This window comes from Pelophylax lessonae (genome assembly GCF_965119305.1).
Source record: "Pelophylax lessonae genome assembly, chromosome: 13".
Lineage (NCBI taxonomy): Eukaryota > Metazoa > Chordata > Amphibia > Anura > Ranidae > Pelophylax > Pelophylax lessonae.
Genome location: NC_138780.1, coordinates 114,951,524 through 114,978,004, shown reverse-complemented (window position 1 = coordinate 114,978,004; position 26,481 = coordinate 114,951,524). Strand labels below are relative to the sequence as shown.

Genomic DNA, 26,481 nt, shown 5'->3' with positions numbered 1-26,481 from the left:
GAAGATAGGCATCCTTGATGTCTATGGACGCCAGAAAATCCCCCTGATGCAGGGAGGCCACCACTGTGCGAATGGACTCCATCTTGAATTTTTGCACCCGGACAAAATGATTGAGCGCTCTCAAGTCCAGAATTGGACGCACCTTGCCCTCTTTTCTGGGTATTGTGAATAGGTTTGAATAGAACCCCTGAAAACGTTCTGTCCAAGGAACGTGGACCACTACTCCTTGTTGCATCAAATCCGTCACTGCCCCCCGCAAAGCTTCTAAGCGATCCGGGGATAGTCTGATATTGGAACGGAAGAACCGCACCGGTGGAAGTGATCGAAACTCGATATTGTATCCCGACCGTATGACCTCTTGAACCCACTTGTCTGGAATCCTGGAAAGCCATGGGTCCGGAAACCGGTGAAGATGTCCCCCCACCCCAGATATGGGTGGGGGCGCACCTTCAGGCTGTAGTGGTCTTATCTTCAGGTCTGGCAGAGCCGGACCTTTGTTTACCTGACCAGCGCCCTTTGAAACCCCCTGGGGGGGGCTTTGGAGGACTTCGCCTTATCGCCCGCCCCAGAGGAGCCAAAAAACTTTATGAGCGGAAAAGGAAGGTCCCCGTCTGCGATGAGGTCCTTTCCCCTTAGTAGCCTGTGGTAAAAAGGTGCTCTTGCCACCAGTGAGACCCTTGATGATCTCATCCAAGGTGGCCCCAAACAGGGGAGATTAGCCAAAGCTTTTTTGGAAGTTTGCTCCGCCGACCAGCATTTTAACCACAGCATACGCCTAAGGACCACCGCCGAGATCGATACGCGTCCCATTAATGGAGCGGCGTCCAGGGCGGCGTCACAGGCAAAATTGTAGCCCTTGTACCATCTGCTCCAGCAAGTCCGATACTGCGGGGGGGAAGACTCCTCCCCTCCAGATCCCGGCGTAACAACTTGGTCCACTCTGTCAATGTTTGTGAAACCAGAGCAATGGTAAACACTGGCCTAAAGGCTGACCCTATCAGGGAAAATATAGAGCGGGATATAGATTCCGCCTTACGTCCACCGGATCCCGAAAAGACGGAGCGTCCTCCAACGGGATAACAGTAGCTTTATTTAGTCTGGAAATCTGCGAATCCACCGACGGTGGTACCGTCCATTTATTAAGGAGGGATTCTTCAAACGGATAGCGTCTAGCAATCCGTTTGGAAATACCAGGGGTTCGTTTTGGACGGACCCATTCCTCCTTAATTATATCATCAAAACACTTGGGCAAAGGAAACACCTTCGCCATCTTGGTAGGCTTGCTAGTACCAAAAGCAATTTCAGTATCAACTGCCTCCGTAGGTGTAACCTCAAGTCTTAAGGTTTCCCTGACAGACACAATCAGTGCATCTATCAGCGCTTCGTCTTGCGCTATAGCGGAGGCAGAAAACGTCTTCCTCGCTATCCGAGTAGACGGGATACGAGACACCAGCCCCAGGCTCAGAATCTGTATCTGAAATGTCAGACGAAATAGGGATAGGCGGGGGTCGTTTATTCGCCCCCCGTCCCTGACAGGCCACCTCCACCCGGGATACAAAAGACTCCAAAACCGCTGACAATGCATCAATAGTGAGTGGAGATTTGGAGGGTCAGGTGGGGATACATGTGTGGCAGGGTCCATGGCAAAGCCAGGAACACCCATCAGCAAACAAAGATTGAAAAATAACTTTTTTTTTTTTTTTTTTTTTTATGTAATCCCCCAGCGCAACAGCGCCCCTCAGTGCCATCTGCTTTGGAACCCCCACAGAGATAGAGAGAGAGAGAGAGAGAGAGAGAGAGACACCCCAAGGGCTCACCACCTGATGCACAGAAGCTTCTACCGAACTGCTCTCAGCGCTGTCTTTACAGAACAGGAAGTCTTATGGATCGATTTACCCGGGTAAAGGAAGCGGCTCCGCCCCTTTACACGTCTTCCGGCACTCCCACCGCTGCTCCTCGAGGCTGGGTGTATCAAAGATGGCCGCCGCCATACAGGGGACACTTAGGCTACGCCAAAATGGCGGCCTCGCGTGCCCACAACGTCGTTCCGTACGGCTGCAGTCGACCGATCGGTAAGTGCTTGTATCCTGCATGCCTTGCGGCGCTCTACTCCATCTTACACAGACCTTAGTCATGGATCCTCAATCTAATGCCGCTAGCAGTAATAGATTATACCGGATTGTCAGCTCCCAAACCAAGCCTGCTGTCCTGGAAGGGGCGGCCTGGGCCCGAGTGGTACTCGGCTCGGCCTGCCGGTGGGAGGGAGCTCGCAGGGATGGATTGCGACCACCCCATTTTAGGAGGAGTGTGTTACAGGATAGAAGGGAACCCGGTCATGAGGGTCCGACCATCCCACGGATAGGCCCGCATCCACCTGACAGAGGGAAAGGGGACATTCTACTCACCATACCGGAACAGGTGGGCACCAACTCGTGACAGAACCCCTCTCCACCAAGGTGGGGGGGCTGTCGGCCAACATGGACGCCGCGACTCCGTTTCAGACTGGTCGTGGGCGACCTGGCGAGGCGTTTAACTCGCGGGGCCAGTCCCCGTCCAATGGGACTATGTCGCGGCCGACCCAGCGCGGAGCTAGGGCCTGCACGCGCTCGTAGGCCGGCTGGGGTGACCACTGGATCTCAACATCCAGCCCGTCGCCCAGATCCAGCATAATTGCTTGAAGATCTCACAGGAACAAAAACTGGAGAGAAAAACGCTAACTAAAAAAGATCTAAAAAAGCTTGCCAGGACCAGAGATCCCAGCAAGGAACTTAGGTCCTTACTCCTGACTAGGCAGAAAAAACTGACATCCTGTAGCAGGGAGAGAGAGGATATACCCTCTGGGACTGCCCCTATGGTGTGGCCAGAACGTTTTTCCTGCCTAGTGTACTACTCCTGTAGGGGGCAGTATAACCCTACTGATATTAATCAAAGAGGACTGCGTCTGTCAATGAGCAACAGAGAAACCTAGATTTGACAAGTACCCGCTCCCACTTCCGCTCGGGCCGCAGCAAATAAACAGTTATGCGATCTGTACTTTAATCATGCTTAAACTGCTTTTACCAGTTCATTGGTCTGTTTTAAAAGACTCCTACGTGGAGACAAGGGACGAACAAAGGTGCCGTTTAGAAGACAATAAACCAGTACAGCACCCTTCCCGCCAGCAGCGAAGTCCTATCGCCTCAGGTGCCCTAAGAGCTGCTAGGAAATCAACCCCCAGGATTTTTTTTATAAGCTCTCCACTGAAAAGGTCAAACGACCTCCTCCTCCACCAAAAACTCTCATATTAACGCTCTGACCCTCTGCCAGCCTAAGTAACTATGTTGCGACGATGTTAGGTTACCCTGGAGCTGTGGGGAAGATGCCTCCATTCTGGCCCTCTTGCTCTCCAGTTCTTGGCGTTTGAGCCCATGCTGTAGCACCAATTTAACACCGGCCTTGCCCTCCCCTTTCTCCCTGCGCCTTGAGGCCAGAGCCGAGAGTAGCGATGACATCACTTTGGGTTGGCTACTCTTGCCGCAACCAGCCTTCTTCCCGTCGTTTTCTACAGATGCTCGGTTAAACTCCCCAACTCCCTATCTGGGCACTGGAGAGAGGAAGGGATGGGTGGACTCCATACCGCTGCGAAGGAACCCCGTGGCCAACACAGCCAAATGGCAAAAAAGGTGAGGGGAACTCTTCTGCCTAGCCAGGGCAACTCGAGCCATGGAGCACACTCCAGCCCCTTTAGGCATCGGACAGAAGAAAAAAAAGCTGACCAGATGCCTGAGGGACTGCCTTTTAAAGATCTGGTGGCAATGCATTTCCTGTTCCGGTGGGAAGAGCTCTATCTCTCAAGGGCTGTCCTGGAAAATCAGGGAAAAAGCAGTTACAAGGAGGGAATTGTGTAGGTCAGGATGTGCTAATCCCACAGAACCCCCCCCCCCCCCCATGCCTCCACTGCTTCCTCTAGACTAGAGGATCCCTGTACAGTTTGTTGTTAATCCTGAAAACCAGGTCCACATCAAGCATCCCCCACCGGTGACACAGATCCTGAACACCTCTGAGTGAAGAGACCATTCCCCGAGGTCCATGAGCCGACAGCTCAGAAAGCCTGCATGCCAATTTGCTCGCGCCTGGAAAAAAAATGGTAGGCAACGATGGAACATAAGTGCTACTTCCACTCTACTGCTTTTGGAGTGGCAAGACTTCTGGTTTCCCCCTCATGGTTGATCGCATTGTCTGACCAAAACTGCATCCGATGACCCTCCAGTCAAAATGTCCAGGGTTGCAGGGACAGCCAGTTTGTCCAAAATTCCATTTTGTGGATTGGTAGAAAGGATTCCCTCAACATCCTAGTCCCCTCCCACACTGAAAAGGTACCCAGGACCTCTCCAAAGCCCGACATGCTGTGCTGTGTCTATCATGAGAATATCCCACGGGATAGAAAGGAAGGATTTTCTCTCGACCCCAGAGCTGGATTCTTGGGCCACCAAGCCAAGAACAACCTGTTCTTTGGTGTCAGATGAATTGGCCTGTTCAAAAACTGGACTGCATTGTCCCACAATGAAAGGATGTTATGATGTAGAGGTCTGGAGTGCAAAGAGTCTGGTAACTCCAGGAGTCTGAGCCTGGGAGCAGAGTGTTGAAGCTCCTCCTGAACTATGGCTTGAACTGTGCCAAGGAGAAGACTCAGGTAATTCAAGTGATGAGTCAGTTTCAGCACTGATCTGTGATGTCTGAGCAATCCAGGCTATATTGCCTGCTCATGCCGACTATTCCCTTAACAGAAGGTTGTTCCCCCACAATGTGGATTCCCTGGGAGCGCAGCAAGAATAGCACAGGGGCCATCACCTTGGTGAATACCCAGGCTGCAAAAGGGGTTGAACAGCAGGGCAATAAACTGGAATTGCTGGGGACACACAGCAAATAAAAAAAAATCACCTGCGCACTGAAAAAAATAGGACAAGTATGTGCCCTCAATGTCCACAGAGGCAAGAAAGTCTTGCTTTATTTCTGAACACCAAATGCTCTTTATTTAGGATCAATTGCAATATAGATCTCACCTCTTCTGATGGTCTTAGCCTAGTTAGCAAGGATTTGACAGACTAAGGTCAAGACCAAAAACAGGTTGCAGTACAGGGCCTACCTGAGAACACCTTCAAAAAAAAAAAAAAAAGGGCTTCCAACGCCCACACCACATGGGGAACAAAAACATGGCGGCCAGTGAAACTTAGTCTGCCGCTAGGCATGCGCAGTCGCTGCCCCAAAAAGGCACAGCCATATGGTGGTTACGTGTGCGCTGATCCAATCGATGGGGCAGTCAAGACCATGCATGCCCAGTGTAGTTAGAGAATCGAGAGGCCGCCTCGGGAAGGAGCCACAGCAAGGTACGACGACCCCCCCCCCCCCGGACAGAGGAAAGGCAATTTAGCTGGGACGTTCGCCACGGTCTACTGGAGGTGTGTGGAGGCCAGACTCCTGCCCACGGACTATGGGCCCTGGCTTGTAGGGGAGTGCTCCTCTGTGGGGGAGTATAGGCTGGAGGACCATGGGAGTAGTGTTACTTTGGACTCAAATCCATGTCACCCCAAGATACAATCTCTGAGACTAAGATCCATGTTACAGGCCTAAAGCTGCCTGTTACAGCAGAGGACTTCTCCAAACAATGAGACTAAAGAGATGCTAATGACGTCAAACTCAGCCATTATCTACTGTGGGGATGTGTATTGACACTTATTATAAGGTGTTTTGAAAATGGAGACGGCAGTCTACAAGCCTACGTCTTCTACTTTCATCTGTCTAGAGGTGGTTTTGTATTTACACTTCTAGGAATACGTACTCTGCTTTGTTTTGGGGGCTTGTTTGTTGTGTTAATTATGATAATGTTGCAGTCTAATTCACCTTTCCAGATGGCCAAGGTATGTTAACTATGTTCTGTATACAATTACATTTGCATAGGATAACGAAATCAAACACATGAGACTGTATATATTGGAAGGGAGTTGTTGAATAAAAAGGGTCTTTTGTTTTACCCTCCATCGATCTTAGGCTGATGCTTGGGGGGAATTGAGGGGCCATGTCACTGCATCACGTGAGATTCTGGAGACCCAAGACAGAAATACTTGGTCCAAGTATTGAGGATCTGTTACAACAGTCTTTCCTTGAGTAGAGAAATATAACCTATGCTTCGGTCTATGCTGTGGATGAGTTACGTTTTTAAAAAGTTTTAAAACTCTATAATATTCATGCTTTTATTACTCTGTCTCATGTTTTAATATGACCAACCTGATGTTGGGTTGAGTCCAGTACAATAAACTTTGGGTTTTATACAAAATTTGGGTTGTCTGCTTTCTTGCTGCTCTTAGTGGTGATCTTGGCTCCTCCTCTTCTCCGTGTGCCCCTGTAGCAAGTGGCTTGCTATGGGGGCACAGGTGCATGCTTGTTCCAGAGCTGTGTGATAGAATGGCTTGACCCCACCCCCCACTTTCTCCTCACAGCATTTGATTGGCTCCTGCTGTTGCCCAAATCCCTGTGAAGAGGGAGAGGACAGGAGAGATGCAGTTGTGCACAATGCTAGATCAAATGAGGGCTCATGTAAGTATTTAGGGAGTTGAGAGGAGGACAGCAAGATATAAAACATTTTTTATCTTAATGCAGAGTGCACTGAGGTAAAAGATGTGTTGGCTTTAGAACCACTTTAATTTAAATGAAATGTACACCTCAGAATAAGTCAGGTTTTAAAATGTATGTACGTACCCTTCATTCCGGTTACCCCTGTGTGCATCAACGTAAGTCACCTCTCCCGCTTTTCTCATAAAATCCTTCAGATCCTGTAACAATTGGAGAAACATTAGCCTAAATCAAGGTAATCCATCTTACTTAATAGAAACAATATGAAAATATTGATAATGAGGTGGCGGGAGCTTGTTTTAACTAAAGGATCCTAAAATAAATCTGTGTTAGTGTCATGTGGCAAACAAAAGAGAGCTACAATGTATATTATACTGATGCATTAAGTGTCTGCAGTGTAAGCTCAGGACAGCATGTTAAACATTCTGATAAAACAGACTAAGGTAATGTTACATGAGAAATACAAACATATGGAAATATAATAAACTGTAGCTCTTTTGTATAACAAGCTGATAGATACATATACTTAACTAGTGTCCAAGTTTAAAATTTGGTATTATATTATTTCAAACCCAATTTACTTACCACAGCACACAATCAGTGGTCGGAGGAACCTTAAGCAAAGAGTCGCTTGTCCATAACCTAGATGACCTTGTGAGCAACTCACTTACAATGAGAAGGGTGGAAGGCAGCAGGAGAGCACCAGAGTCTCAGTAAGTGAGTGGAGTTAACCCTGAAACCACTGGATGCCATTACTGGAAGTGGCTAGAGAACCTGAAGCTGACCTGAGCTAGCCACTCTTGCACAACCTGGGAAAACCAAGATCTAGACCGGCAAAGCGGAAGGGTGATAGGAACCAAAAGGAAACTTCAGAACAGGCCCAGCCCTAGAATTTCAGCCATTAGCAAACCAAAAATTCTTGGGCTCTCCTCCACACAAGAGAAACGTGGCTTAACCCAAAGAAAGGCTGTTAAAAGAGGTTCAAAATGCACTTGGTTAGATATATGATTGTGGAAAAAAATATTTACTACAACATAGGATGGATCAATATCAGTTTATTATGGGTATAAACAAAAAGGAAGATGTGTAACTTTATGAAAAACACTATTAAACGCGTTAATATCTTTGCGTGGTTTTGGAAACTAAGCCATCCTCAGAACAGAAATCATTTGTTAAGCACTTCAACATTTGTAAAAGAGATTTTACAACTGACTGCCAAAAGGGTAAAAAAAAGAACTGGGAGAGCTGAACTCAAATCCAATCAGAACAATTTAGCTTTTGGCAGAGAGTGATAACGAAGCCAAATTAGTTAAAATAGACCTATAGTTCCAACAAAAAAAAAAAAAAAAGAAAAGAAAAAACCTTTACCTCATTGTCAACTATTTCACAAATTCAATCAGCGGGGGTTAAATATTTACTTGCATTTTTTTTTTTTTTTTTTTTTTTTAAGTATAGGTCTACTTTAAAAGTGATTCTGAGGACAGATAAATGGAAGCAGCCAATGCCAACTTGCTTTTAACAACAACAATTTCCAGGACTGTTATCTGTATCCTGACCTGGAACAAGGATGCAGTCACTGAAGTCTGAATAGCTCTGCTCCATACTTATTCCAAATCAGCAGGCAGGTAATAAAAACTATGATCAGTATAACAACCCTGGAGCTTGGATCAGCAGATCAGCAATTTCAGCTACTGTACTTCTATGGGCAAAGGTCACCTTTAAATTACTTACCTACTCCATTGGGAACATCCACACATCCCCACTTTACTACTCCCACAAATGTGACAATTTGTTGGTAGTTTCCTCACTGAAGTCACTGCATCTAACCCTAAGGTTACTCAAACTAGCAGAGACCTCCACGTATTAGGCAATCTAATCTCTAACAGATGTGGCAATTCGCTGCGATGGCCAAATCTGACAGATATAACTGGTAAAGAATTGTGCTGATCTCTGGAATAGTTTGGTGGTCAGACAGTGGCATAAATGTGCCATTGCAGATTTTATCCTTCTTTGCTGTCCAATATGCAAGCAGATCTCTTTGGATAGTCAGGGAAGTGTACATACAGGAAGATTATATGGTGTCTAAAAAGGATGTCTTTATGCAAGGCTCTGGAGGTTTCCTAAAGCAGACCCTGCAGTAAAATGCAAGGTCCACTTATTTAAAGTTTATATATATATATATATATATATATATATATATATATTTATATATATATATATATATATATATGTAATTTTTTAATAAGGCGAAAGTGTACCTGTAACTAAAAAAATTTACCTTACCCTATCTTTAGCAATGCAGGTTGTTATATCACCATCCTTCCAGCAAGATTCCCGTGGAATAAGCACCCCAAATCTCACAAAAAAAAAACAAAACAATCCAGCCCACTGAAAGAATGTCTTCTTACAAGATTTGGAATGCTTTACATCCTCAGGGTCGTGATGGAAGGATCATGATGTCACCCTTATCTAGAAGCCATAAACAGAAGGGGGTAAAAAAAGTATGCATTCGTTTTCTGTCCGGGTACATTTTGCCCTTCTAACATATAGCGATTTATACAGGGAGAGGGGGCCTAGCTCTAATCGGTGAACCTTGCATTTTACTGCAAGGTCCACTTTAATCACCTCTTTTTTAGACCAAGTGTTTAAAATGTTAAAACATCGGCTAAACAGTGGTACCAAAAAAGATTGTAATAACATGAAGGTAAATGCAGACAGCACACATTCACAAAGAATAGAAGAAACAGATGTTTAATTACACAAGTCATTTTTCACTTGTGTTGCAGCTAGGCCTAACGCCAATGAATAGGACAATAGGTACAAAGTTACTTAAAGTATTGCACTGAAAGTTATGAATCTCCACTGGTGATCTCAAATCAATGGTAAATATTACTGCACTTAATGGGTTATACGGGAAAGTATATTTGAAGAAATTGTAAAGTCAGAAGGTTTTTTATGTTTATGCATGAAGATAAAAAAAACACCTGTGTGTAGCAGCCTCCCCAGCAACCCTAATACTTACCTGAACCCGATCTCTGTCCAGTGGTGACCACGAGTCCCTTGGCCGTCCGGGACTCTCCCTCCTGATTGAGACACAGCAGCGGTGCCATTGCCTCCCACGGTTGTAAAAGTCTGTCAATCAGGAGAGAGAGGGAGCAGGGCCGAATGGCAGCTCAGTGTCTGAATGGACAGACAGAGCTGAAGCTCAGCTTGGGTGCCCCCATAGCAAGATGCTTGCTGTGGGGGCACTTGACTGAAGGGAGGGGAGCCAGGTGCTGCGAAGAGGGACCCGAGAAGAGGAGGTTCAAGGCTGCTCTGTGCATATCCACTGCAACGGAGCAAGTAAGTAGAATATGTTAAAAAAAAAAACCCAACAGATTTTACAATCACTTTGAGTCCACAGAAACTGTACATTATGGTTAGCAGTAGAACTACAGAAGTATTTTTAGTTAGAGGAAAACTGTATCGGACAATGCATGTAACCCAATAAAGTTATATAAGCTACTAAGGGCTTCTTAATAAGCGTGAAAGTTGTAATTGCTCAACTGTGCCCAAAAATATAATTGGCTAAGAAACTAAAGACCCCTGTAACTGACCAGAAGGGAAATGCAAATTGTTTGAATATTAAAAAGGTGTTTCTCAATGCAATGTGAATATGTGCCCATTGCGTTAACCTTTAAAAGAATATAACATTTTCTTCATGGACATTTAAGTTTTAAAGGTTAGAATTATGCTCACCTGCCAGCTGACACGAGAAGAAAGGTTCTCTACAATTATCCTGTGCTCTGTACGAACTGGGGGTCCATACCTAAAGAACAATATAAATAACTACATGTCACACTGTAGACCTAATCTTCTGTTACTAAAATATAAACAGTTATATTAACCACTTGCTGTCCAGCCCACAGTAATACCACAGGCGGCACAGCCAGGCACAATCCTGTATCTGTTAAAAAATGAAAAGAAAAAAACCCTGATCCCTGTTTTTTTTTTTTTTTCCCTTTAAAACACACTGTCGCCATCTCACCAGTTATGAGGATTATGACGACACTGTACTGCACTGGTAACCGTATGTAAAAAAAAAAAAAAAAAAAAAAAATTAAAATTACATCATCCAAAAAAAAAAAAATTACAACTTCAAACAACTTGCCATACTGCTTAATACCTCAAACTGCCTACTTTCCAAAAAAGAGGTAATTTGGGGGGGGGGGGGGGGGGGTATTTGTACAGTCCTGTTATTTTATGGGCCTCAAGAAATGAAATAGGCCGTCAGTACATTAGATTGATCCATTTTCAAATATACCATTGTTTGTAGACAATATAACTTTCACAAGAAATCAATATACACTTAATGGTGTAAAAAAAAAAAAGAAATTTCATTTGCGTAGTGTTGCATGACCAAGCAATTGCCATGTAAAATAGCGCAGTGCTTAAAAAAAAAAAAAAAAAAGGCCTTGTCATGAGGGGGGGGGGGGGGTAAAACCTTCTGGAGGTCAAGTGGTTAAAAGGATTTCAGCAGCAGTTTCAGCTGCAAAGCAAAAAGCATGCAGTTAATAATCACCAGAAAGTGATTCATTATAAGACAATATCTCTTAACAGCTACTGTAGCTTTGCCACAAATAGTAAAGTAAAACATTTTTTATTTTATTTGCAAAAAGTACAAACAAAAAAACAAACACTTTTAGTCCGCATTCACACTAGTCCACCTTGGACCGCGACTTGTCAGCCTGACAAGTCGCGGTCCGTCGCGCTCCCATTGTGCGGTACAGGAGCCGTTCTAATAGGAGCGACACAAGTCGCTCCGACTTAGAAAAAGGGTCCTGTACTACTTTGGGGCGACCTGGAGGCGACTTGCATAGACATTCATTTTATGAAGTCCGTGCAAGTCGCGCTGCACGCGACTTCACAGGTCGCCCCCGAAGTCAGATCGACGTAGTGTGAACCGGCACTTAGGGCTTAAGACCGGAAATACACTGAAGTGTATGCTTAGAAATGCTTACTTTCAAATACCAACAGAAATTTTAAAAAATACAGATTACTAAAAATTATAAAACACTGCACTACAAAAACCACAGTCTGCCAATTCATTGGCTAAGTTTGCTCAGTAATAAAATGGTAACATAGTAACCAGCGGTTGGGTCATCATGTACAGTGCCTTGCAAAAGTATTCACCCCCTTGGCATTTTTTTTGCCTCACGCCCTGGAAGTAACATGGGTTGTTTGGGGATTTGCATCATTTCATTTACAGAACATGCCCACAACTTTGAAAATGTTTTTTTTTTTTTATTGTGAAGCAAACAAACAATTGGACAAAATAACAGAAAAAGTCAATGTGCATAACTATTCACCCCCCTAAAGTCAATACTATGTAGAGCCACCTTTTGCGGCAATCACAGCTCCAAGTCACTTTGGATAAGTCTCTATGAGCTTGCCACATCTCACCACTGGGATTTTTGCCTAATCCTCCTTGCAAAACTGCTCCAGCTCCTTAAAAGTTGGATGGTTTGCGCTTGTGAACAGCAATCTTTACATCTGACCACAGATTTTCTATTGGATTGAGGTCTGGGCTTTGACTAGGCCATTCCAACACATTTACATGTTTCCCCTTAAACCACTTAAGTGTTGCTTTAGCAGTGTGTTTGGGGTCATTGTCCTGCTGGAAGGTGAACCTCCGTCCTAGCCTCAAATTACACACAGAGTGGTACAGGTTTTGCTCAAGAAAATCCCTGTATTTAGCACCATCCATCTTTCCCTCAAGCCTGACCAGTTTCCCAGTCCCGGCTGCTGAAAAACATTCCTACAGCATGATGCTGCCACCACCACCATGTGTCCCTGTGGGGATGGTATTCTTTGGATGATGCGATGTGTTGGGTTTGCGCCAGACAGCGTTTTCTTTGATGGCCGAAAAGTTCAATTTTAGTCTCCTCAGACCAGAGCACCTTCCTCCATAGATTTTGGGAGTCTCCCACATGCCATTTTGCAAACTCAAAACATGCCATTTTGTTTTTTGCTGAAAGTAATGGCTTTCTTCTGGCCATTGTGCCATAAAGCCCAACTCTATGGAGCGTACGGCTTATTGTCGTCCTATGTACAGATACTCCAGTCTCTGCTGTGGAACTCTGCAGCTCCTCCAGGGTTACCTTAAGTCTCTGTGCTGCCTCTCTGATTAATGCCTTCCTTGCCCGGTCCGTGAGTTTTGGTGGGTGGCCGTCTCTTGGCAGGTTTGCTGTTGTGCCATGTTCTATTTGGTTATGATAGATTTGATGGTGCTCTTGGGGATCAAAGATTTGGATTTTTTTTTTTTTTTTTCCAACCTAAACCAGACTTGTACTTCTCAACAACATTGTCCCTTATGCCTCGTACACACGCGTCGATAATTGGCCGTGAATTTTCGGCCAACGTCTGATCGGCCGATTATTGGCTTGTTAGTATGATGCTTTCGACAACCGACTCCGACTTGTCGGCCGAAAAAAATCTGGTGTGCAGGCTATAAAATTTTTGTTGGCCGTCAACAGAACGGCCGATTTTCCGTCAGTCAGTACAGATTTTGGCAGACAAAAATCTGATGAGCAAGACTGGGCATGCTCAGAGAAGAAAAAAAAACACGGAAAGTAAACCATCACATGACATCACTTCTGAAGTTGATTTTTGTTGGCCAAGAAAATTCGTGTGCAGTCTAGAGCCCATTCCAACCAACACAACACTGGACAAAAGACGGCCGATCGGTCGGCCGATAATCGTTGCGTGTGTACGAGGCATTACTTGTTTGGAGAGTTCCTTGGTCTTCATGGCAGTGTTTGGTTAGTGGTGCCTCTTGCTTAGGTGTTGCAGCCTCTGGGGCCTTTCAAAAAAGGTGTGTTGATATAATGACAGATCATGCGACACTTAAGATTGCACACAGGTGGACATCATTTCACTAATTATGTGACTTCTGAAGGTAAATGGTTGCAACCAGAGCTTTTTATGGGCTTCATAACAAAGGGGGTGAATATATACGCACATGACAATTTTCTGTTTTCTATTTCTAAAAAATAGTTTTATGTATATATTTTTCTCATTTCACTTCAACTTGGACTATTGTGTTCTGATCCATCACATAAAATTCAGATTAACAAAACATTGAACTTAAGGCTGTAATGTGACAAAATAGGTAAAAAGTCAAGGGGGTGAATACTTTTGCAAGGCACTGTAGGATTGCCAATTCATTACAAGGCTATTTGATTTTTAATCTACTTTTTAGGTACACCTAAATGCTGGCACTGGCGAGTTAAATCTCTGGTTGGCCTCGTTTTCCAGCAGTCAAGAGTCGAGTGATGAGATTTACCTCTAGTCGTTTGTGTATATTGCAGCTAAAAAGTCTATTCCACAATAATGATATTCCATGGAACCTTGGCACAATCAATTTGGTTTTGAAATGATTGGGGAAGTTGGAGAGAACTGGTAACTTAACTGGCATCCTTCAGAGATATAAGAAGCCATGTGATTTGTCAGACAGCTATAGAAAATGAAAATATTAGTTTTTGGATGGAACAAGTTTTGAAGCTGAACAGCTATATTACCTGGGTCCACCACTGTTAGACTGACGATAGCCAAAGCGCATAGGGTACCGCCCTCCACCACCACCACCTCCCATCATGCCTCCTCTTCCTCTACGATTTCTGGCATGTTCAATTGTGACTCTTGAATAGTGGGAAAAAAAAAAACTGTCAACATTCTCTAGTCAAGGCAATGCTCAATGTATACAGACATTAATAGGACAACTGGGCCGAATTTGTCTGTGTAGTGAATGTCAATTCAAACGAACTGATTTTACAGAAAATATGACTATACCTTTCATTGCACAGTTCTTTTCCGTTCAATTCATACACAGCATCATCTGCATCTCTATGATCTTCAAACTCCTACAATTAAAACAGAAGATATAGCAATTCAATTCTTTTTTTTTCAATGTTAATCAGACAAAAAAAAATACTGAGCAGAAGTGGTCCATAAGACCTCAGGTGTGTGAAACCTGGCAACGGCTGTTGCAAAGCAACATCTCTCTATAAAGAGCATCATGGGAAAAGAACATGTAAGGCAGCAGGGAAGCCTTATATAAAAATAGAAGGCAGTGTGTCATTTTTCTACAAGTGATAACATTTAGGAAAATGAAATCTGCTTGTGAATACATCATTAATTTCCTTATAACATAAAATAAGGGGGGGGGGGGGATGTAACCTGGTAGGAGGGGCACAATTTTCACCTGCAAATCTTCAAATTACAGATACATTTTTCTAGTGTCCCGAGGGTGTGGTCTGTCCTCAGGGCAATTATTTTACCATTCTTATTTAGAGAGACTAAAGCAGAAGTCTTTTCATTAAATCCAAACTATACAGACTTTTTTGCATGTCAGGTAAAAAAAAAAAAAACTTACCACAAATCCAAATCCACTCTTTAGATTTATCTCCCGGATACGTCCATATCCTTTGAAAAACTTCTCCACGTCTCTCTCACGAGCATGAGGACTAAGCCTCCCTATAAATACTCTGCAGCCACTCATATTACCTAAAAAACGGGGGGAAAAAAAACAAAAAACAAAATACATTTCGGTCAGGGACAAACTTTTTTGGACAATTGTTTGCCTACCTTCTGGGATTTACCCAGCCCTGATTTAGTAAAGAAGCCTAGATAATGAAAAATTTCCACTTTACAAAACTATCCACTTGTTCTGCAGATACTATAAAACGATGTGTTCTGTATTGCAGTATAAAATTCAATCTTGGTAACCTCGGTATCTAGCAGGATTCCCGCGCCAGGCATAATAATTCATGTTGCTTCTTTTTAGTAAAGACAAAGAATACTGCAGGTGTATAACAATCTTTGCTACAATGGGGCTGCCAAGGAGGGAGGAGACACCCAAATCCCTGTGGGATTTGGCATAGTGTGTATCTTTTGAAGACAACTTAGAAAAACGAAGATGTTAACCACTTCAATGCCAGGCACTTTCACCAGCCCAATTTTCAGCTTTCAGTGCTGTGGCCCTTGAATGACAGTTTTGCAGTCATGCAACACTGTTCCCATAAAATTGTTATCTTTTTTTGAGAGATAGAGCATCCTTTTGGTGGTATTTAATCACCACAGGTTTTTTTTTTACTAAAGGAAGACCAAAAATTTTGAAAATAAACAAAACAAAAACTGTCTTCTTAGTTTCTGTTATAAAATTTTGTAAATAAGTAATTTTTCTTCTTCACTGATGTGCACGTATAGGCGGTACTGATAATCAGGGCATTGAGACACAGCCGGTGAGGAAAGGATTGCCAATAACAGGCAAGTCTATTTACATGTGATCAACTGTGATTGGACCCAGTGATCAGAGCGCACTTGATGCATGCCGCAGGAGGTGGGTTTGTGGGATGACATCCATGGACCCCCCAACAGCCCCCCCCCCCCCCCCCGGGACTGAATGACCATGCTGTGGCCATCTTTTAGCTATAGGGCGGCTGGAAAGGTGTTAAAGAGGAAGTAAACCCTCCTCGGCAAGTTGTACCTATAGGTAAGCCTATGATGAGGCTTACCTATAGGTACTGTAAATATCTCCTAAACATGTACCGTTTAGGAGATATTTACCTTCGATGCATCCAGTGATGTCACTGGCGCATGCGCTCTGAAGGAACGGCCGCTCGTTCCGTTCCTTCAGAACTCCATGCCGTGACCGTAGGCTCCCGCGGGAGTGACGTCAACGCGGCTCCGGCCAATCAGATGGCCGGATGCCGCGATCCCAGAAGACGGGCAACTGGACATGTCGCCCGTCATACAGCCAAGCAGGCGGCACGGCGGGGGCTCGTTCTAAGGTAAGTATTTCATAATGAGCTAGTATGCGATGCATACTAGCTCATTATGTGTTTGTCTTTCAGAGTAAAAAGGAAAAAAAAAAAAAAAGGGTTTACAACCTCTTTAAAGAGCGTATACAAGTGAACAAGAAAGCTAAGGAGCCTTTTTTAATAAAAAGAAGTGTGGCCCCCCCCTGCTGGCTCCTATGGAGATATACAAGTTGGCAGGAGAAATTATAGTAGTGGGGGGGGAGGGGGGGATTTCTGCACATGCGCAAGTTTAGAATACACGCAAGAAGCTTAGAATACACAGAAGATTTTCAATACACGTGCTGCTGGAAAGTATGTATATCAACACTTCTTTCACAGGTAATCTACTGCCTAAAAGTGACCCTGTGCCGATAGGAACTCTATAAGGAGAGGGGCTTTAGAAACAGAAAAAATAAAAATAAAAATCAGATCTCCTGCACTGCCAGATAGGGCTGTGCTGCGTGGCAGAGGTAGCTATAGGACTGGATGGACAAATATAAATCAATTGCCAACTGAAACTGCTGTACTTTGTGAATTTTAGGGGTTTGCTTGAATAATAGCTTTAAAAAGAGCAACTCCACTTTTGTGGGGGGAAAACAGCAAATAAAAAAATAATACTAACAACATTGATACACAAGCCATACTGTAATTTATTTTTTCATGCAACATACGATGATCACCCAGGGGGATGGTGTTTTTTTTTTTTAACTCAACAAAAGTGGTGTTTTTTTTTTTTTTTTTTTTTTTTAGCAAAATTGCCACTGCACTCATACATCACTAAAGTGCCCTGACATGCCATCTTTCCATGCATCCAGTCACCAAATCGAATAGATACTTAACCCAATAGCCAGGCTCCGGTAGCTTGATCATCTGCAGTGGCCACACACACACTATAACAATTGCTGAATTGGCCCAGAAGACAAGTATATATTCAGGTTAGCTGCACTATGGAGAGGGTTGAAGAATTGAAAGACAACTGTACCAGACTGTGAAGTCAATTGTCCTCTAAAGCAGCACTTTTGCTTCAACACTTTAATATGGTGCTGTCCCCAGCAGTTCTTCTTTTATGCCAAATGATGTCCTCAGTTTTCTGGGTTGGATGATGGCCAGTCCACTTTAACCTACTTCCTCTATCCCCAGACTGTCATAGATCTGCCCCTACCCTGTGATTGGACAGTGAACAGTACAGTGATGAGGTTATCTCTCTGTCACTTTACTGTATCCTCCCATCAGCATATGAACTGACAGGCTACTCATACTGATTCTCCCTCACACACACAACCATGATTTACATGTACTTGGTACTACTGAAGTGCAGACGTCTTGTGGTGCTTGCAAGGACCAGTGTTATTCTTTAAATCCTATCCCAGGGGTCTTCAAACTACAGCCCTCCAGCTGTTGCGAAACTACTGAGGCATTGTAAAACTCTGACATTCACAGAGATGGTTAGGCATGATGGGAACTTTAGTTCCTGAAAAACTAAAGGACCATAGTTTGAAGACCCCTGTCCTAACCCATGTATCTCTAAAGCCCATTGGGTCTTAGACGCAGGCTGATCACAGGGCCTTGACTTCTAATGGCTCGTACACACTAAGAAAATCGGGTGAACATTTTTGTCCGAGGAATGATCGTACGATTTTCTGACAGCGTGTACACAACTTTTGACAGCCGATTCCGACCTTTTGAACTAAAATTTCTGAAGGGACAAACGTCTAAATGTTTCTCATACGGGTAGAGAACTATTTTCTTTTAGGCCTCTTTCACACAGGTGGACTGTTCAGATCCACCTGTCATTTTTTTTTTGACGGATCTGAACGGTCACCTCATGCATCCCTATGGGGCATCGGATGTCAGCGGAGACATGTCTGCTGATATCCGATCCGTCAAATCTGGACGGATGGAAACCCTATTTTACATCCATCCAGCGGATCGGATGAGAACGGACCAACTGCAAGCTGCGGGCTGCCCTGTTGCCACTGCCCAGCTACACAAAAGTCGACTGAAAAGTCAAAGGAGGCAGGTGGAAATCAGATGCGGTCACTGTTCAGGTACTCAAACAGCAGCTGGTGCCAAGCATCAGAATACAATAGGTGGCAGGGGAGATTCCACTTTTAAAGCTGTTCAGCGAGCATGTGGGCATTGAATGATTTCCTCTCGTCCAGTCCACGGAACTAATAAAACCTGTATGGCTAGCTTAATCACTTACCCACGAGTTTATGCATACATGCGGCCTCATGGAAGAGGGTCTCCATCCGGCACAGCGCACTCCCAGCACAGAGACCAAGCTCCTACTGGACATCCCCAAATCCTGTACAAACAATTAGGAACCAGGAGCCCTGGTTCCCGATTACCTAATTGCAATGATAGCCCTTGATTGGCCATCACTGCAATCAGTGACTGTATAGCCCACCCCGTGTTATTTATCCACTTGCATGGTAGCCAATAAGCATTTAGCGTCAGCTTGTTCATTTAGGCTTTGGCATTAAAACCTGGAAGCTTATTGGTTCTGACCCCCAGTACTTTGTCCTCCTGACACCTCTGTGTGCCCTCCTGGCACCCCCCCCCCCAATTTCATACTACCCCGACCACCCTGTACCATGCCCTCCAGACCACCCCTGTAGTGTTCCCTCCTGACAAAACAGCACCAAGCCCTTCAAATTTATCAGCCCTCCTGACCCCACAGTTCCATACCCTCCAGACCCCCTCGTACCATGCTCCCCCCCCCCCCCCCCCAAGTACCGTGCCCTCCAGCCCTCTTGAGCCCCTGGTTCCACATCCTCCAGACCCCCTAACCAGGCCCTCCTGACCCAAATCCAACCCCCCCCCCCACACACACACACTGCCTTGCTGACCCCTGTCCTTTGCCATGTTTTCTTCTCTGCTAGCCCCTGTCCTGCTCACCCCTCATCTGTCCTACTGATCTCTGTATGTACTCTGCCCCTACATCCTACCGACCTCTGTATACTGCCTTACCCACTACTGACCTGTGGGGGTTTGCTAGTTAAGTAAAAAAAAAAAAAAAGTAGGAGGAACCCTGTTGATCTAATAGGGTTGCCTACCCCTGCACTAGAGGTGCAGTGTGGAGTAGTCAGTATGATGTGGAGAGCTGCATTTGCTCTCTGTAATACATAAGACCCCAAGACCCTACTGCAGGGGTGCTAAACCTTTAGAGAGGGAGGGCCACTTAAGTGATTGGTTGACCAGTCAGGGGCTACGATGGAATTAAATGGTTCAGAATTAAATTTTTTTTTTTTTGATTAGCATAATGAACATTTTCCTCCAGCAGTAGCTGAATGCTGGCAGGAGGGAGAGGAGAAGCCAGATTTTAGCAGTTGCAGGAGGAAAATGGAGGGGATCGGTTTCTGTATATGACACCCCTCCTGTCCTGGAAGAAGTGAAAATACGTCAGAACTCATTTTTTCACCCCCCAAACCGCAAATTGAAACGAGCCTGCACGGCAGGTAAGGCAGTGCTCCTGAAGATTTCCTGTGGGTTAGCTGCGCTTTGCCATATAGACTTTTATTAAATCTTGTGGGTGTGGTATACTTTCTGGATCGGCAGGATAAAAAAAAAAAAGAAGTGTATTTCCCTGGTTTTAGGTTGAGGGACACATCAGAGGGGCATATGTGGCCTGCAGGCCACAGGTTGAGCACCCCTGCTCTGCTATCACAACCAAATCCAGAGCCATTCTGACAAGGTCTTTGCCTGTCACTTCCTGAAAGTGCTTGAGCTTGTTTTTAAGGGTTAATTCACACCAGTGAGCCATGCTGATTGTATGGTGTGTGCATTGCACCGTGACCGTTTACTTTTCCACAAAACTTTAATGAAATGTGACCAGTGACATTTCAATACAGTTCTATTCACAACAGCGGTGTTGCAATGAGAGTGTTCACGATGCAACCAGGTGCACTGAAATAGTGCTGTAAGATCTTTCAGTGCACATCACAGCAAAGATGTGGTGTGAACGTACTTTATAAACAAGGCATTTTGCTTTGTCTTTGTATTGGAGCTTTGCTATAAACAGCAGCCAGCATATTCCCAATACATCCGGTGTGAAAAACTCCTAAAGCGTGGGAAGCAAGGGGATTCTCAGCTGGAGATGGGCTTTAAAGTAACCTCCTCAGCACAGAATTGTACTACAGGCCCTTTACTTACTGACCACAACGTATGCGTGCGAGCACGCAGGGACGGGGGCACTGTAAAAATGTTTAATTATTATTTTTTTTTTATTTTTACACTTTCCCTTTATTTTATCACTTTTATTTCTATTACATGGAATGTAAACATTCCTTGTAATAGGAATAGTGCTTGACAGGTCCTCTTTATGGAGCGATCTGGGGTCAATAAGACCTTAGATCTCTCCTACAGGCTAGAAAGACTGAAATCATGTTTTTTTTTTTATCTTGGCTATGGAGCCAAGATCATGGCAGTATTGACAACTGCCACGCCAGGCGTGACGTCCCAACGTCGCACCTGGGCCTCCGAGAGTCAGAGACTGCCGGGGACCATTCAGTGCTTGGCAGTCTCTATTTTGTACTTCTGCCGGCGACCGATTCCTTCCCTGGCTCGCCGATCGCACGGGCGAGCCAGTAGAAGCACCGGAGGACGACAAGAGGCGATGTCCCTTCCCGCCGCCTGTAAGAAGGATCAAGTGGCTGAACAGCCGCTATGATTGTTCTTATGGTGCAGGGAATTGCTGGCTGAAAAAAATGATATCTGAATGATGCCTGCAGCTGCACCCAACATTCAGATATCCCCACTTGAAAGCCCAGGACGTCATACGATATCCAGCTGTTAAGGAAGTAGTTAAAGGGCCAATTTATTTTTTTTTGTTTATTGCTTTTAAAAGCGGTTGTATACCCTGCTTGGGGATTTTTATCCACAGGTAAGCCCTATAACAAGACTTACCTGTATGTAAAATGAATATCTCCTAAACCTGCATGGTTTAGGAGCTATTCACCCAGCATGCAGCCACTGACATCAGGGGCGCATGCAGTCTGAAGGTCCGATGTATAGTGCCGGAACTTCAGAGCTCCTTACCGGAAAAAAAGGTTCCCGCATGCATGCACGGGAGTGACGTCATCGCGGCTCCAGCCACTCACAGCGCCGGAGCCCGTGAACCCAGAGGAATCGCCAGGGGAACATGTCCGCTCCCTCTGCGGTGACTGGGCTTCGTTCTAAGGTATTTCATAATGTGGTAGTATGCAATGCAGACCTCCTCTGTAACTATAAACTGGTAACCTGTAGACATTTTTAAAGCGCTGCCTATGGAGATTATTAAGTACCAAAGTTTGTCGCCATTCCACGAGAATTTCTAAAGCTTGACATGTTAGGTATCAATTTACTTGGCTTAACATTATCTTTCACATCATAGATAAAATTGGGCAAACTTTTTTTTTTTTCAAAAAAAAAATTGCGTTTATAAGACCGCTGCACAAATATGGTGTGACAAAGTATTGCAACGATCTTCATTTTATTTTCTATGGTATTTGCTAAGGAAAAAAAAAATGATATACATACATATTATATAATGTATATATAAAAACAAGTGTCAGAAATAGACCTGGCCTTTAGCCCCCATTCACACTAGGGCGACTCACGAGGCGACTTGTGTCGCCCCAGGTCGCTTGACATGACCAAACCAATGTAAATGAATCAGTGCCGTCTTAATTGCCGCTATTAAGGTCGCTCCGACTTCAGAAAAGGGTCCTGTACTACTTTCAGGCGACCAGTGATCCGACCTGTCCCATATACTTCAATGGGAGTCGCCTCCTTATCTTAATTGAAGCGACCTGTAATCCGACTTGTCATCCGACTAAAAAATGGTAGTGAACAAGAAAAGAGCATAATTTTCTTGCAGGCATTAGCGGTCATTTTTTTAGGCAGGCATGTCATTTTTTGGATTTCGTTTCTGGGGGGTCTAAAAAGTGTCCCTGTCAAGTTTCAGCTATGTAGCATGTCCAGAACCCCTAAAAAAAAAATCATTTTTCTTATAATTTTTTGTAGTGTCTTACCAGCTGTCTTTTTCTTGCAGGCATTTAGCGGGCATTTTTTTAGGCAGGCATGTCATTTTTTTGTATTTAGTGTCTGGGGGGTCTAAGTGTACCTGTCAATTTTCAGCTCTGTGATTGGCCAAATAAAAAGTTGCCTCGCGATTAGGTCGCGTCAAAGTCGCGCTAAGTCGCGCCAAAGTCGCGTCAAAGTCGCGCTGGAAGCGACGCTACTTTAGTGGTAGCGGCAGTGTGAACCAGCACTTAAGTGGTTACAGTGCTAAAAATTGCATTCATGTTTTTGAGTGTTCAGTAGCAAAAACAAACAAACACATGATGCGTTGAAAACCATACCCTCGTCACTTCCGGTGCACCTACGGAGGGTATGGATTTCTCACGGTAGTTAAACTTGCGGCGCTTACATTAAAACAGCTCCTCTGCAACATAAATCATCTCCGCTCCTTCCCCTGTCACTTCCCTCATCTCCGGTAATAAATATAAAAGCGGATCACGGAGCCGCGATCGCCGTCATTTACATCTCATACACCCGCCGCCGCTTTTATATTTATTACCGGGAAGTTACAGCGATAGCAGAGGAGATGATTGATGTTGCAGCCGAAGTGTTTTAATGTACCCGCCGCAAGTATAACATTAGACACAGTGCCGTGATAATTTCATGCCCACCGAGCATGCGCACTTGTCAAATTCTTTCATGTTCAATTGCGTATCCGGGGCTCTGAGCATGCGCACTGCTGCGCTGCTCAGCTGTTTCAGACCGGAAGTGACGAGGGTATGGTTTCTTCACGGGGTATGGTTTTTTAACGTTACACTGGAACTGAATGCAGCAGTGTGAATAGGGTGATTGGAAAACATTGATTTTACTATGCATGCGTCCAGTGTTTAACCACTTCCAGACCAGGCCTTTTCTGGCACTTTGTTTACATTTAACAATCAGTATTTCTGGCTAGAAAAATTACTTAGAACCCCAAAACATTATATATTTTTTGTTTAGCAGAGCCCCTAGATTTTTCATGTTACAAGGTATTTACATGCAACAATAACATTTCAAACTTTAGGCTCCTTTCACACGGCCGCTCCGTGTGTCCGCAAATCATCCCATCCGTTTGCGGATGATTTGCGGACATAATGTAAGTGAATGGCACTGCGGGTGTCAGCGGAATACCATTCGCTGACACCCGATTTTCCTCCTTTCAGTTCTGTTCCGTTTTTACGAATGGAACAGAACCCCATTTTTCCTTCCGTGTAAAAAAACGGAAAGGAAGGAAAATCGGATGTCAGCGGTGTCATCCGCTGACATCCGCAGTGCCATATACTTACATTATGTCCGCAAACGGATAGGATGATATGCGGGCACACGGAGCGGATGACAGCGGCCGTGTGAAAGGAGCCTTTTTTTTTTGGAAAAAATACACATTTTGAATTCTAATGAGGCATGTTTTACTATCCATAGCGGCGCTTAAAAAGCCTTCAAAGGTTACCACTTTAGAGATTTACAGAGGAGGTCTGGTGCTAGCATTACTGCCCAAGATCTGAAGTTCGCAGCAATACATCACATGTGTGGGACAATCCCTGCTTGCGTGCAGGACCAAAACGCGTGTTCAACTTTGTGCACAAGCACAGTGGGACCAGGCACTTTATTTTTTTTAAATGTATTTATATATTTTTATACTGTTGCTTTCAATTATTATTATTTTTTTGATCACTTATTGCTGTCACAAGAAGTATAAACATCCTTGTGACAGCAATAGGCATGCGACAGGTACTCTAAGCCCCCGTTCACACTAAGGCGACCTGTGAGGCGACCTGGTCGCCTCACAGGTCGCCTTCCATAGGGAAGCTGCGGACCCGTTCTAATAGGAGCGACACAAGTCGCTCCGACTTAGAAAAAGGGTCCGGAGCTTCTTCGGGGCGACCGCCATAGACTTCAATGTTATGAAGTCCGTGCCGGCCGCTCCGAGGTCGCGGCACTCTGCTCGCACCGCGACCTCGGAGGTCGCCCCCCCAAGTCGGATCGCCCCAGTGTGAACGGGGCCTTAGAGACGGAAGTTCATCACTTTGATCTAAAAGAACCAAATGATACATTGTAAAACATGCTGGGAGTTCTCTCCTAGCCTGAGCAATGTTGATAAACATTTGCCAGAGGCGCTCTTTTTTTTTTTTTTTTTTAACAGCTGTGAGTTAACAGAGAACAGCTCTGCACTGCATGAATCGTGGAAATGCCGAATTAAGATTGCGATTTTAACAATTAATCGTGCAGCTCTGACAGGTGAAGGGAAAGTATTAAGGAGCCGGACACTGATTGTGGGTGCAATGTAGAGATGGGCTCTGGGGTGTTCCAAGTTCCCAATCTTGCCAGGGAAGCCAACCCTGCACTCCGCTAATCACACGCAGCGAGACATTTTCTGATCCGCAGCTGCACAGACCAGGAAATGTCTCAGTGCCTGTAATTAGCGGAGTGCAGGGTTGGCTTCCTGGAAGGATCGGGCACATGGGGACTAGGGTTGCCACCTCATCCCTTTAATCCAGGGCACATTAATTAAAGAGGTTCTGAGGCTGATATAACGCACACAATGCACCAAGTTTAATTGCCACCTCAGGGATGAGCTCAGGCATGTTCGAGTTCGTACGTGCCCGATCCCGCCAGCAAGCCGACCCTGCACTCCGCTAATCACAGGCAGCGAGACATTTTCTGATCCGCAGCTGCACAGATGGGGAAATGCCTTGTGATTAGCGGAGTGCAGTGTCGGCTTGCTGGCGGGATCGGGCATGTACGAACTCATCTCTACACCACCTTAATCAGCCACAGAACCTGTGTAAATTATATGTGTCCTGGTTTAAAGGGATGAGGTGGTAACCCTAGTGGGGACTCAAACATGCCCATCTCTTGTGCAATGCTCTGCAAGTTCTTGTGGGATGAAATGCACTGCACTTTTTTTTCCTGCAAACATGTGGATTTGTTATTCTTCCCCTAAAGGTGAAAGCCGTTTAGCGATGTTTTCTGAAAATTCCTGTGTGCAATTCCTTATGTTCTGAATAGGACTTCCCATTACACAGACACTGGTGGGTGTAATGGGGGCTCCCTCCATCTTGATGTGTGGCCCCCTTTGCACTCTCTCCCGATATAGCTGCAGGGCCACAAAATTGTAGCATCCAACTGGTCCTGCAAACAGCAGTGCAGAGAGAAGGGGGGGGGTAGGAATCGAACCCCAAGACTCCCCTTCCTAAACACAGCAGCACGTGTGAGAGAAGGTGCACGCCCCTCCTCCATATGGCTGGCTGCCATGGCAGGCCTATCACTAGGCCCGAGTGCTGCCATGTGCAGGGTGTGCCTAGGCTCCTGTGCATAACATGAGAGGAGGGATGAGCACAGGACCCTGAGTGTAGGGGGCGCTATGCTATTTTATAATATACATAATGTATACTGTACAGCACCGGCATTCCGGTCCTCCCCACCGACCACCCATATACTATTTCCCTGCACAGGACCCCATATGGTAGCTGGGCGCCCCCACCTCACCCAGCGCAGTTCCACCTTCCCTCCAATCTCCTACGGAGAGCCCCCCCTCTCCCCCACCCCCCATTTCCTACAATTCTGCCGCTGTACCTCCAGGGAAAGCCCCCCCGTACTATTACAGACAAACCGAGTCCTCCCGCTCACCTCTACCGCCACACCGAGCCCCGCTTCCTGTTTACACTCACCCCGCTCCTCCGCTTCTTCCCGACAATGAAATGGCGACCGCGACGCTCCGGATGTGACTCTGAACAAGATGGCGGACCGGGGGAGGAGGGTGTTGCTATGGAGACAGTGCAGCCTGAGGGAACTCAGCACGCCGTCTTCTCACTTCTTGCCATGCAGTTCACTAAAACACAATCAATTCATTTATGGAACCGAAAATCTCCATAATGTATATACAGACAGCAATACAAACCTGACATGGGTTCCAATCCCTCTCCACCCCAAAACAAAAACAAATTCCTGTAGCGACACTTTAGTAAAACTAATGGCGTTTTTTTTTTTTTTT

The 26,481-nt window shown here is 45.1% G+C and overlaps 1 protein-coding gene across 3 annotated transcripts in view; it reads right to left on the bottom strand.

Moving 5' to 3' along the window:
- The window catches only part of LOC309569390 (serine/arginine-rich splicing factor 5-like), a 55,334-nt gene extending 29,100 nt beyond the window's left edge, over positions 1-26,234 (bottom strand). For 2 of the 3 annotated variants that reach the window (XM_082275203.1, XM_082275205.1), the window contains exons 1-6: positions 26,159-26,234; positions 15,023-15,153; positions 14,440-14,510; positions 14,169-14,288; positions 10,348-10,417; positions 6,736-6,809 (exon numbers count right to left, since the gene is read on the bottom strand). In XM_082275203.1, coding sequence (XP_082131329.1) covers positions 6,736-6,809; positions 10,348-10,417; positions 14,169-14,288; positions 14,440-14,510; positions 15,023-15,148 — 461 coding nt within the window. In that variant the 5' untranslated portion in view covers positions 15,149-15,153; positions 26,159-26,234. Of the gene's footprint in view, positions 1-6,735; positions 6,810-10,347; positions 10,418-14,168; positions 14,289-14,439; positions 14,511-15,022; positions 15,154-26,117 lie in introns of all 3 variants that reach the window. The other variant, XM_082275204.1, reaches the window with a different exon arrangement.
- Positions 26,235-26,481: the final 247 nt, after the last annotated feature.